The sequence below is a fragment of the Apodemus sylvaticus genome, chromosome 23, assembly GCF_947179515.1.
Source record: "Apodemus sylvaticus chromosome 23, mApoSyl1.1, whole genome shotgun sequence".
In the NCBI taxonomy this organism is placed as follows: Eukaryota; Metazoa; Chordata; class Mammalia; order Rodentia; family Muridae; genus Apodemus; species Apodemus sylvaticus.
In genome coordinates, this window is record NC_067494.1 from 42,712,562 (window position 1) to 42,725,752 (window position 13,191).

Genomic DNA, 13,191 nt, shown 5'->3' on the forward strand with positions numbered 1-13,191 from the left:
TTATAATGACATGATTTTTTTCCAACACTCATCTCCCCAAATATCTTGGAGGTAGCTTCTTACTCCAAAGATGGCAGTCTGTAGTTAGGTCAAAGGGGATTGAAGGGAAGAGCTCACAGTCAGACATCATGCACCTCTTTCAAGGTCTTTTTAATAAATGTATGTATTATGTATGTGTGTGCATGTGTAAATGTGTGTATTTGTGTGTTTGTGCCACTTGTGTTGGGGGATGGGTAGCCTCAGAGGCTAGGAGAGTTGACTGTAGGGCCTCTGGAAGAGCTGCAAGTTCTCTTCATCCCTGAGCTATCCGTCCAGGCCTCCGCATTCACGATTTACCTCCATGCAGCTGGTAGGCTGGACCCAATTTACAGAAACAGGTTTTGCATTTTTTGTTTTTTTTTCTTTGAAAAAAACAAAACGGTGATTTTAATTACTTGTTGTGAGCCCTCATTTGTCCAACTGTCTGGCTCCTTCCTGAAGGGCCAGAAGCATCATTTCGTACTTTGAAAGGATTTTTTTTCCATGTGTGGTCATTCACCTTGCCTAAGTAAAACCCAGCAGTTTGTGGACACTGTTGTGACATTTCCTGCCAAGGCAGTGCCCAAACAGGAGAAGCAGGGAAAACGTGGTGGCAGAGACAGGTTTACAAACATTACTTCCTCCTGAAAATTCTTTTAGTCAATGTTAAAATTCCAAAGCTGCTGGAGAGATGGAAGTACCAAGCCGCGAGCATCAACACCAACTACGAAATGATAAAGTAAATTCAAAGGGCCATCTCATTCCGTCCCCAAGGCTAAAGAACAGCAACCCTGAAATGTGTCTGCCTAGAAGCACAGAACAGGAGGTTTGGGGATTTTATTCCGTAACCCATTTTGACATTTGATTAAAGCATTCTTTCTAGTGTGAGGACTAAGTCCCCACCTTGGCAGTCTGGGCTTCTGAGCTAACCTCTGAGGACACACACCAAGGCGAGGCGAGGCGAGGCTGCCATCTTTATTCTCTGCATCAGCAATGAGGAGGAATTGCCCTCACAGCTGCTTACTCTGCAGATCCAAGAGATTCAGTTTCATGACCTTGACTCCTCAACCAGTATTCATGCCCTCCCCCCTTCTCTCCAACCCTATTTTCCCATCTTCCTTCTGTCCCTCTATTCACTGGGGTTTGAAGTAACTGGGCCCACTATCAACTGTGTGGTTTCATTTTGGAGATATGAATGCAGGAGAAGCCGCAGAACAAATGCAGACAAATAAGGCAGAAGAGCTCATGTGTATGGAAGAGATGTTTTAAAATTAAAATAGCTGGGCAAGGATAAGTGGTGCTCATAAATCATTACTCCATTATTAATGTTAATGTCACATTTTAATCTTATTTTAGAGTTCATTGGTATGGCTGAGTTTATGTTTCTGGATGAACTAAGATTACACTACTTTTAGATATTTTGTGTGACAAAGTTTAGGGCTCCTATCACCAGTCCAAGTAACTGGCGATGGGTAAACTGTAAATAATTTCACCACCATAATATTTATCCAGATCTGGTGTACCACTGAAATAGATGTGCACCAACAGATGGCACAGCTTCTGAGGAAGCTCTGCCGGAGGGACGAGGCTGAAGGGCAGGACACCAGAGGCGCTGCCCCAAGAGCCTTACCTGACATCTGTGCACGCTATGCAGGGGATGCTGCGCCTGTTGCTGGTGATCAGGTTCAAAGCGACTGATGTGTCCTTGTCTGAGGTTGGGTGTGCTCCACATTTAAAGAAAAATTCCTGAAAGGATGAGGGAAAGAATTTACATATGTGGATCATGCCTGGTAGTAATCTATCCTTTTACAAACTTTTTTTTTTTTTTGCAGTAAACAATCCTTTGGGGGGCAAGAGAAGAAATCTGTCATTAGGCATGAGTTGGGAGTAAGTCATCATCAACTTTTGGAAGGAAAGAGCGGCCTTGTCTGGAGCAGTATCCTGAGCATCCCAGAGGACCCTAGGCCTTCTGTAGGTCACCTGGTAAGTTGCCCTATACGTGCATGGAAGAAGGGATCTGGAGAGCTAGGGGACACAAATTCTCAAGTACCGAGATGGTTAGCATTGGTGGCTGGCCTGACAGGCTCCATCTAGCACCACCTAGGCTAAATCATCCTAACTATGGCTGCCACTATTCCAGGAGCTGAGATCCTAGACTGAATAAAAAGGAGAAAGCACGCTGAATATAGGGATCCATCGTTCTTTGTTTCTTCACCGAGTTGGTACGGTGTGACAACTGCCTCAGGCTCCTGCATCCTGCAACTTCCTGGTTGTGATGGACTACCCTCCCACTGGGCGCCAGGACAAATCCTCTTCTAGGTTGCTTTCTCAGGTATTTTGTTGCAGCAATAAGAAGGGTAACATGGGAGCATGACACCGATATTAGGTAGGTAGTCCTAGACAGGCCGGCAGAATGCTACTTCCCAGCTTAATTCAAAGCATAGCCTTAGGCCAAAGTGCCCAGCCTGGATACCGGGTAGCCAAGCATTCAATTAAGCATCCTTTGCTAATGCATTTCTGCTCCCAGCTGTGTCTGGCGGCACACATTTATTTTTAGATATATTCTCTTTCTTTTCACTCATCTCCTTCCTTCCTAATTTGTATGTTTTCCCCTCAGGTTCGTTCTTTGCATTTGCACACCTGAGTGTTGGGTCAGTGGTCCTTCTGCTCCTTGTCCCCGCTCTTCTGTGGAACGCCAGATCTTAGGCAGTGATGAACCATCTGAGCATTGCATTACTGAACGACAGGAGAAGCCCTGAATCCTGCAATTGCTACCCAGTACTACTTGCATAGACTAGGGGTGCGGATGTCATCTTCCCTCATAACACTAGACCGGATGTCAACCAGCTTTTATGGGAGGCTCCAGACATGGACTACGAAGCATTTCCACTTTGCAAGCCAAGGTGGTCTTTCTCGCACTTCTCAGCTTGTCACTGTATCTGTAGATGTTCTGTGAGCCTAGATGTCGTGGCAGAACAAGATATGTGGCCATTTTGAATTTTACCTGGGTCATGGTTTAGCCCCTCTAGGAAATTTGTGAAATCTCTTTATTAATTTTGCATCTTAATAATGCCCGATATAGGGTAACATTTTACATATTTATAAGATGAGAAGCTACAACAGTAATTACTAAATGGAGATCTTATGCATTTGATGATGGCACTTGAGTTTGTTCTCTCCTGGGTACAACACCTGAGTATCTCTAACTGTGAGAAATGGCTTGGGGAAGGCATTCACCTCCAGTTCCCAGTTTGAGGTTGGGGGTCAAGATGTTAGTTAACTAGTATTTATCTGAATTAGGATGAGAGGGTAGCAGCCAAAACCCCTTACATCAGCAATATTCAGTCCATTGGATATTAAGCATTTTAATGGACTAGATGATTGTGCAGGTTCTACTCTGGGACCTGGGTTCAAGTTCAGGGTTCCTTCAAAGTCCAGTGTATGAATCCGGGTCCTTGCTTTTTCATCATACAAACTACATGGCCAGTTGCTTTGCTTTATTGAACACTGGCTATTGTTTTAGTCAGTGTTCTATTGTTATGAAGAGATACCATGACCATGGCAACTCTCGTAAAGGGAAGCCTTTACTTAGGGCTTGCTTATAGTTTAAGAGGTTTAGTCCATTGTCATCAGGGTTGGGTGCCTGGTGGTATGGTGGGAGGCCTGGTGCTGTAGAAGTTGACAGTATACATCTGGATCCACAGGCAGCAGGAAGAGCAACTTTGGTCCTGGCTTGAGCCTTTGAAACGGCAAAGTTCACCCCTAATGACATACTTTCTCCAACAAGGCCACACTTCCTCCAACAAGGCCACACTTCCTCCAACAAGGCCACACCTCCTTCAACCAGGCCACACCTTCTAATCCTTGTCAAGTAGTGCCACTCACTCATGACCACACATTTCAATATATAAGCCTGTGGGGGCCATTCCTGTTTCAAACCACCACAGATTCTTTTTACCCAACCATTTGAAATGCTACAAATGCTTCAAGGTCACCTAGAAGAAGATTTAAAACAATAATTGAGCACTTAAACAAAAGGTTTGGAGGACAAGGCTGACCCCTTGAAATGGACTGGGCTGCCTTCCACTGCCTTTGCAGACATAAGGAAAAAATATCCTCATCTGTACCATAAAGCAGCTCTTCCTTCAAAAGAGCTGAGCTGGCAGGAACATTGAGGATGTTTTTCATATACAGATACATAGATAGAAAGTATTTATATTTTTTCTTAGCTTCCAAAGGGCAACTGGTAGACACTTAGATAACAAATCACAAATTGTTCTAATATTATATGAAACTCAGACATATAAAACCCAAACACCTTATTATTGGGGGTAGATTATATAGACAATGGTATATTTAGAGATTAAGAAAATGTTAACACTAGTGATATGACAGAACTAACATATGACATTCCAACTCTTTACATTAAATATAATTGTAGCACTTTCTCTACCAGTCTGTGTAAATGGCGGTTTTTCTACAATGCTGGATAACTGGCAAGAACTAGGAAGGGCTGAGCTTTTGCCTAGCTTGCAAGCTGTCCACTTCATCTGCCACTGCATTGTGGATGCTGGCAGAAGACAAAGCATTCCTGGATAGGGCTTTGTGCCCTGGCACAGGCAGGGAGAAGTGGGTGGACTCAGACGAACTACACTGTGCATGGTGGCAGGCAGCTGAGGACTCTGAGCTCACGGAACTCCGTTTTTATAAGGAACTGTGGTCAAGCCTTCTTTTTCTCTGGAAGGGGAACACTGTCTTTAATATACAAGATAATTAGCAAATCTGCCTTTTGCTCTTGGGGGGCAAGCATTGGCTTTATCTTCCAAGGTTTTCCCTGCAAAGATGGTCCAAGACAAAGGGTAGTTAATGGCTCCCTCTCAAGATGAGCAGAAGACAGAGGCCAGCAACTGTCTCCCAATGGTGCAAATGTCCTTCTTTATGGGCAAATTAGCAAAGGATCTAGTTGTTTTCACTTCTCTGCAAACAGTGGTCCAAGGCTGTCCAGTCTACATTTAAAATCAAACAAGCACAAAAAACCGGTAGGGAAAACATCAATGACATCAGTAGAGGGATTTGCAAAAAATCCACCTTGGGTATCTCTAAGTGCTTACTGATAGAGGGCAATTTCACAGCAGCCTGGTTCCGTAGGACCAACCATGGGCTAGAACTGCAACCTCACAAATAAGTAGGGTCGGGAAATCTAATAAACTACATGAATTCCTCTACCTAATGGCTTTCCACTGAGATCCAAGTGCACACTTCTGGGATGTCTTACTACTCAGAAGCTAAAATTTATGACGATTAGTGCTTAGTTTTGTCTGGCTTTCAAATGACAGCCAAACCATTAAAAAAGAAATAAAAACTAAGCCTAAGAAAAATAAGACTTTAAAAAGAGTTCTTGTGTTTATATTGTGACTCTGTAGATGCAACATCACTATTTTTCCCTTAGTACCAATAAATAAAAAAAAATTCAACTCCTAGAAAATTGTATTCCTCTAGGCCTTATGTATACACTAGCATGCTGGCCCTTCCCAGCAGGAGGTTGTGACCTCCTCCATTCTCACTGGTTCTTGTGTTCTCCTGATTTCCTTTTCCAGATGGAAATACCCATTCCTCTAATCTGTTCACATCCACAAGGGTTGGGTCCACTCATGAGGAAAAGCTTGGGATTCTGCAGCTCCAGAGTGCACTGGGTCTCTGGCAGGTACCTCATGTGCTTCCTCTCCAGTTACAGAATCACTTCTCTTGAGCACTTGCCCTTCATGAACAACAGGAAACCACAGACTCAGGAATGTAAAGGAACAAACCCACCAGCTAAAGCAGGAACCCAGCTGTGTCAAAATGTAGCAGATCTGTAGCTAATTTATCAACCTGAGTACCATTTGATGGGTCCCAACTTACTGTAAAAATGACCAAGAAATGGCTGTAAAGCCTTGGTTCCCCAGCCTGTTCGAACTTGACAAAAGTATGTATGGAGTATGTCTTTTAGCACCTACACACATGCCTCCTAAGGGTTTTTATTGAACGTCCTAAGGTTAACATTTTTGTAGACATTATTTATCAATCATGTTTTCCCATAGAATACCATCCATCTTTTCAAAAGCTAAATTCCATCTCATTCTCCAACTCCTTTTTAGTGAAAACCACAAAAGGAAAGCCATGCTTCTTTTAGTTGGGACACCCATTTTTCATAGAGGAGGTTGGAACAATTGCTAGGTTGGTTCCTAACCTGTACTGGGGCTGCCTTTCCCATGGCTCAGACTCCTGCTGAGGACACAGCAGCGACACTGCTGGCAGCTCTGCTGAAGGAATCTTGTGCTAAGGAATAGTTTGAGTGGTGTGTATACGGAGGCACAGGGGCATTGCAGCCACCCTTGGTCTACCCTAACTGGGAGCAGCTACTGCCCAGGGCTGGAGGACAAAGGAGAAAGAGGCTGAGTTATCATAGCTCTGCAATGGACTCTTTTGGCTGGAGCTCGGATGGTGTCAGGGGTGGGGGAGAGCAGGGTCCCTGTGGGAAATATCCCCATAGATGAGAATTGTCCCCAGTCTCCAGTTTTTGCCTTCTCTGTGTTGCTTGCCACCTGCTTGAAGAAAGGCAGGGGTCAGTGAGAGCTGCCATCTGCCAGGGTCAGATAAAGATGTGGAGAAGGAGGAAGAGGCTCCAGGGATCTGATAAGCACATAGAGGTGACTGACAGCCAGCCCACTTAGGGGGAAGTCAGTGGGTGATAGGGAAGACCCACAACTCTTGTGTCTTGTCAATGGTGACTTTCTTATCTGCTTCCATTAGAGAAAAAGAAAAAAAAATGTGCACACGTATGTTGCATTTGGAACAAGTGCTATAGACATGCAGATGCTAGGGAGCACAAAGGTTCTTGTGCCCACAGACCACTAGGGAAACCAGGAATATTAAACACACAGGCCCCTTTTCAATGAAGAAAATGGGAAAAATACCCGTTTTCCCACCCAGAAGACTGGGAATGGATTTTGTTAATGACCTGGTGACCTTTTCATTACATGTAGAGGCAGATGTCACCCATCTTTTGCTATCGAGGCAAACCTTTATCAAATTCTCCAGAATGATTATCCCAGACTCTTCCCTCCCTAGACCATTATTTAGCAGGGAGTGTCATGTGTATTCTGTGGTCTGCTGACCTCTATGCTATCGTGATCAGAGACATTAGATTCCAGACCTTTTAGCTATAGAGCCCACCCTCGTGGTCGCACGCAGTTTGCAGAGGACTTTCTATATAGTCACACCTTAAACCTTATTGTGTACTCAGAATGGAGCGGACAGTTGCCTGGAAGCTTTTCCACAAATTGTTCTGTGTTTTAACTGTGCTGACAGTGAACCCCATAGTATTAGACTCCCCAATATCCCAGGTTGATAAAATCGATTTACATTCTCATCTTTTTTGCTCAGTTGCTTGCCTGTTTGACACCTGCAGGGACCCCCTCACTGGTATTTACAGTGTTGTATAATGAGTAAAGTTAGACTCCACTTGGGAAATAATAAACGGACAGGATGAATCACGGAGACCAGGCCACCATCAGTGCTTATGCAAGACTAGGCAATGTAGATCTTAACATATATGCAAGATGTTTGTTTTCATGGTCCCTAGCTGCTTCAAACAGGCACCCGACCTGGATGTGCTGACTTTTCTGTGTCCGACTTCCCTGGCTCTTCTCCCCCCCTCAACACTTGGTGTGCCAGGCAAGCACTCTTCCATGGGTCTTCACCAAAAGCTCAAAAGTATTGTCTTATTAGCCATGAGAAGCTATTTAGTGGTAATAATAAACCTTAAATGCCTCCCAAAGTAAACTCATGCCATGGACAGCCCAACCCTGACACATCCTGTCTGGTACAGTGACAGTGTAAATGCTACTTGGTTTGTATATACTGAGACCACATCATTGTGTGGCCTTTGCCCAGAAATGGTGTGAATTTAATGGTGTCACATAAACCTCAAAATGACATATATAGCAGTCTTGAAATAACTATGCAAGACGTTAGATTGTATAACTCCCAAGACTTCATTAATTTAGCAAAGCAAGTTTTAAGATCAGGTTACAGCTGGTTTAACAAATCAAATCTGGAACATTAATGAGTCCCTTATCATGTTCAATTGTGAGTTTGTTTTCTCTTAATAAGATGTGAGCAAAGCCTCGAGATGATGTGCAGGGCTTTATCCAGAGAAAGAAAATCAATTCTCTCCCACAAAAAGTTAAAACCGCATCAGACCTGCCGAGCAGGGCTGTCAGTCGCTGTCTGGCGGCATCGCCTCCTTCTTCCTCTTGCCAAGGTTTCTGGGACCTCTGAGGGTCAACAGCAACCGTGTGTGTTGGATTCCCAGGCTCTCCCCTCCTGGATGCCCTCCTGGAGGCATGCACTCAGTCACCAAGCCAAGCCACTTAAATAGAGGAAGTCCTTATACAGATGTAAGCCACGCTCCCACGCCTTGGGATTTCATTACAGAGTCAGGCCTACACCACGTGTATCTCCCCATCATTGCTTCTGTTAGGTCTGAGGATGATTTCTATTAGCAAGCACAGTTAAGAGTGCAAGCCAGTTAGGAGTATAAGCCTCTCCCTCAGCCAAAGGAGAGGACACAATGACAGATCAAAGGGAGATTTACAATCTAAAAGGCTCTGAGAACTTACTGCTTCTGTCCTCAAAACTTAAGGACAGCAAAGTTTAATTTATGGCAAACTCAAAAATGACACGGACTGCTATTATGTTAAGTGCTGACTTATCATTCAAACTTTTTACCACACCATTACTGACTTTTTAAAAGAAAATGATTGAGTATAGAAACTCTGGAGATATTTTAGTGTTGAAATGCACGAATTAGATAATCTTTTTAAAATATGCAAAAACTTTGAAATTTGAAATACTTTACCCTCTGGAGTAATAAATAACTGATGAAGATTCTCAAATACAAATCATCTAAAGTTCTCACTAATTCAGTAGGATGAGCCGAGAAGTACAGATGCAGTCTTTTGATTGGTTGCTCAGCCATATTCAGTTCAGTCCGAACAGAGGGCCTGAAACACCATTAGTCTCTGTAAGTGAATCCCTTGTTCTTCCCTCACTAACTGTTCAGGCCACACATAAATAGTGAAAACACAGGACCTGTCTACATGAAGGCTAACCACTAACCCAGCCCTCCTGCCCCTGAACTGTAAGTGCTACAGCATCAGCTGATTCCAAGCATAGTCACCTTGCTTTGACATTTATTGCTCTAAAAATAAAGGAAGGCCATTTAAAGATGTTTACAGCGACTCCTTGGAGCTAAAATGAATAGCCCAGGGTCATGGCTAGCCCTTATGAAACACATCAGTAAATGAATCTATTAGTTTCTTTTATGGCTTTGTTCAGACAGAGAGAAATATGCTCATTCCTGGCTAAGAGGGATTTCTCAAACATTCGTAAATGGGTCTACCTCCTTTCCCTCCTTAGTCCAGTTGGTGGGGTAATCAATCAGAATACAGTAACCTCTCGCATCGGATCACATGGAGACACATGTCTGACAACTAAGGCAGCTCTCAGAAAGAGAGGGAACAGAAGGAGGAGAGGGAGGAGGAGAGGGAGGAGGAAGAGAAGAGGGAAGAGGAGGGGGAGGAGGAGAGGGAGGAGGAAAAGGTGAAACAGGAGGAGGAGAGGGAAGAGGAGGAGCAGGGAGGAGGAGAAGAGGAAGAGAAGGAGGAAGATAGACAAGAAGAGGGAGGAGGAGAAGGAGGAGGGGGAGGAGGAAGAGGCGAGACAGGAAGAGGAGAGGGAGGAGGAGGAGCAGGGAGGAGGAGAAGAAGAAGAGAGGAGGAAGATAGACAAGAAGAGGGGGGAGGAGAAGGAGGAGGGGGAGGAAGAAGAGGCGAGACAGGAAGAGGAGAGGGAGGAGGAGAAGGAGGAAGAGAAGGAGGAATATAGACAAGGAAAGGGAGGAAGAGAAGGAGGAGGGGGAGGAGGGTGGATGAAGAGAGAGGGGAGGAGAAGAAGGAAGAGTGTGGAGGAGAGGAAGGAGGAGGAGGAAGCCTAAGGGACCATCTGTAGTCTGGATCCAGTTATGGCTAATACTCCCCAGATACTCCACTTATCTCTTCTTGAGTAGTCATTCTTCTCCTTGGGTTATTATCCACATGTTTACTCTTAAAAACATAATAGGCATGAAGTTTTCTTTTTCCTTAGCCCTGGCTCAGGAACTGGGGATCTGAAAATAAACAGCATTCTTGAAAGACAAAAAAGCTAAGCGCTACTTACTCAACATTTGCTCTAAATGGAAACACAGTAAGGGCCGTGTAGATGCTTCAGCCCTGAGCTGTGGGGAGAGGGCGGGATGCGAGAGAGACAGCTTTGCTTCACAAAGCATACTGGCTTTGACTTCTTAAATCAAGGTTCCTGGAGTGGACAGAGAGACATGAGAAACTGGAGAAAAGGGTGTATGAGAACTTAGTTGGGGTTCAGAACTACCAAGAGTGAGGCACATGGATGGTGGATGTCCCCCAAACCCACGTGTTAAAGGCTTTGTGTCCAGAATCACCCTGGGTCTAGTGGGAGATCTTTAGGTCACAGACGTTTGTGGTCCAAGTCTCTTTGTTTTTTCCTCTTTTGAATCTTAGACATGAGGTTAGCAGGTTAGCTCCACCATGAAGCACTCCCTAACCAACTGATCCTGTGCCAGAACCTCAGAATTCATGAGCCAAAGCCAGGTTTTTCCCCTTCTAAGTACCTCAGAATCATCTCATGTGATGGAAAGCAAACACCAGGAATTGCTTCTCATTCTAAGAAAATGATCTTAATTTCCCACAATGCATTTCTTCCTAGCTAAGAGCTGATTCAATGTATGAATCAGTAGCTCTGGTATGGAATCTGCTTCCTTGGATATCCATTCCTATCCTGAAATGTTGGGGACTGAAAGTCATCTCAGTAAGAGAATGACCCCTGTTGTCATGCACTTAGCACATACACTCAGCTGACCTCTCCTTTCAGACCGTGAGAGACAACATCCTTTATCTATGCTGTTCCTAATCGCCTTTAGAAGCTAAAGATTTTGTGTGTTTTCATAACACACCTGACTGCAATAATACAACAGCATCTGTGACCTTTGCTGTTTCAATGTTTAGCCAGACACCTTCCAGATCTTGTTTGGGAAACATAAAATATGATGTTAGGCCACTTTGATGTTAAAGCAGAGTACTTCCTTTGGTAATTTCCTACCACTGAGTTTCTATTTTGTTATAGGATTTGAACTCTAGGAGAAGGTATAAAAACAAGTATCTGTAAGCTGTAACAACTTGCAAGAACTGACGAGACAGGTCATAATTTTGAAAATTTCCTATGACTCACCCTCCTCGGATGAGTTATATTCCGAATATTCTCTAGGCAGTCTCTAGAAGTTGGCAGTTACTTCATATTCATTTCTAAATGTGCAAAGTGAAAAAAAGACCCACTATTCTAATTGACAATGGCAGATGATGCTAAGGACATGTTTAATCATGTTGCATTCTTAGCAATCATTTAGAACAAGCACACTACCCTTGAGCAAGGTCTCGGAAGCCTTCTGACACCTCTACCACAACATCTTCCCACCCTGTCGACCCTTCACAGGCCAGCTGCAGGACCAAGGCTTTGGTGCTAGTTTCCCTTCTACGGGCTCTGTTGCCCTGCACTTTCTCCATCCAGTTTGACTTTCCAACCTTTGGGTGTCCCTGAGGCCTCGGCCTCATGAGCCCTTCAGTGTCCTTAGCAGGGGAGAACCTCCTAGGTTTTGCAGTGTGGGGGCTGTTGGTTGTTTCCATGTGGAATGCTCAAGGCCCTTGCTCTGGAGTAGTGATGTTCACTGTGTGTCTACGGAACTAAGAGCAAAGGATGAGGTAGAAAAGACTTCATACGGCTGTACAGGGTCTGCAATTCCCAGGTGTGTGTGTGTGTGTGTGTGTGTGTGTGTGTGGTTCCATTCTGGAGAAGTCCAAGGTTCCCTGCAATCTTGCCTGAATCTGCACTTTCCTTGACTTCCCTTGTACTTTTGAACACCACTCTTCTGTATTTGGAAGTCAGCCCCCTGCTTCCAGACTGAGCGATGGCACAATGATGCTGCCAACTTCCTGTCGCTGCTGGGGCCTAGGGATAGAGGCCACAGCGTCATGGCGATTTAATCTAGGCTCAGAAAGTGCAAGAGAAACATACCTTTTAGTGGCAACAATTCACCAAAAAATGACTTGTTTTTGGCTACAAGCAATGAGAAATATTGAGCAATAAAAAAAAATATACCCCAGCTTTAAAAGATTTTAAACGACTCCAGACTTGCAATCTAAACTTTTCCCCCCTCAAAAGTCCTTGTTTTTTTGGCAAGTAGAATTTAAAGCTTCTCTTTTCTTATTCCCGTTTGTTTTATTGCAGGCAGTACATTCAGCTATAAACACCCCACTCAAGAAATCCGGCGTGGGCAAGTGCATTCTTCACACTGGCCCGCCCGCTCTCTCTAGGTCCACTTTATTTTGTCATTAGAAAAGAAAGAAGGGAACATGTAATCTCTAAGTATACCTGTGAGTTATCTACATCCAGGGAAGCTATGATCAATAAAACTTGAAAGTAAACATTTACAATGAATGGGACTTTTTATATGTCAGCATAACCAAGTCCAAGTGGAAGAATTAAAATCTTAGCTAGCCATTGAATAAATACACTGTGTGTGTGTGTGTGTGTATGTGTGTGTGTGTGTGTGTATGTGTGTGTATTCATTTATATCCTTACATATAAATATTAGTTTCCCATTGGTTGGGGAAATTTCAGCATCTCCTTAATTAATATCACTACATTTATTATTATTATTTTAATAAGAGAAACAAGAAGGGGGTTTTGGGCCACAGTGCTAAATGAATTTTAATTCCCTAACACTATTAAAAGCTTGGGAAATACATTCTGTGCTCGATAGACCAAGCTGGGAAGCCTCGACCCTACGCCCCCACAAAGTCCAGTCACAGAGGTGCCCACACTCAACTGAACAATTAAAGGCAGATGAGTGACTGAGAGCACGGGGCTCTGTCCTGGTTAGGGTTGCCATAGTTACATGGTTCTCCTGGGTGGGTGGGTGGGTGCCATGTTGGAGGGAGGCCTACTGGACAGACACATGCTGCTGCTGAGAGGACTGCCTATCTCTCTCCATCCTGCTGG

General features: G+C 44.1%; 1 protein-coding gene across 1 annotated transcript in view; it reads right to left on the minus strand.

Annotated features, from left to right (window-relative positions):
- The window catches only part of Prkn (parkin RBR E3 ubiquitin protein ligase), a 1,193,927-nt gene that overhangs the window by 574,938 nt on the left and 605,798 nt on the right, over positions 1-13,191 (minus strand). Inside the window, exon 6 of the mRNA XM_052169367.1 lies at positions 1,649-1,764. Within this exon, the coding sequence (XP_052025327.1) occupies positions 1,649-1,764 (116 nt within the window). The remainder of the gene's footprint in view (positions 1-1,648; positions 1,765-13,191) is intronic.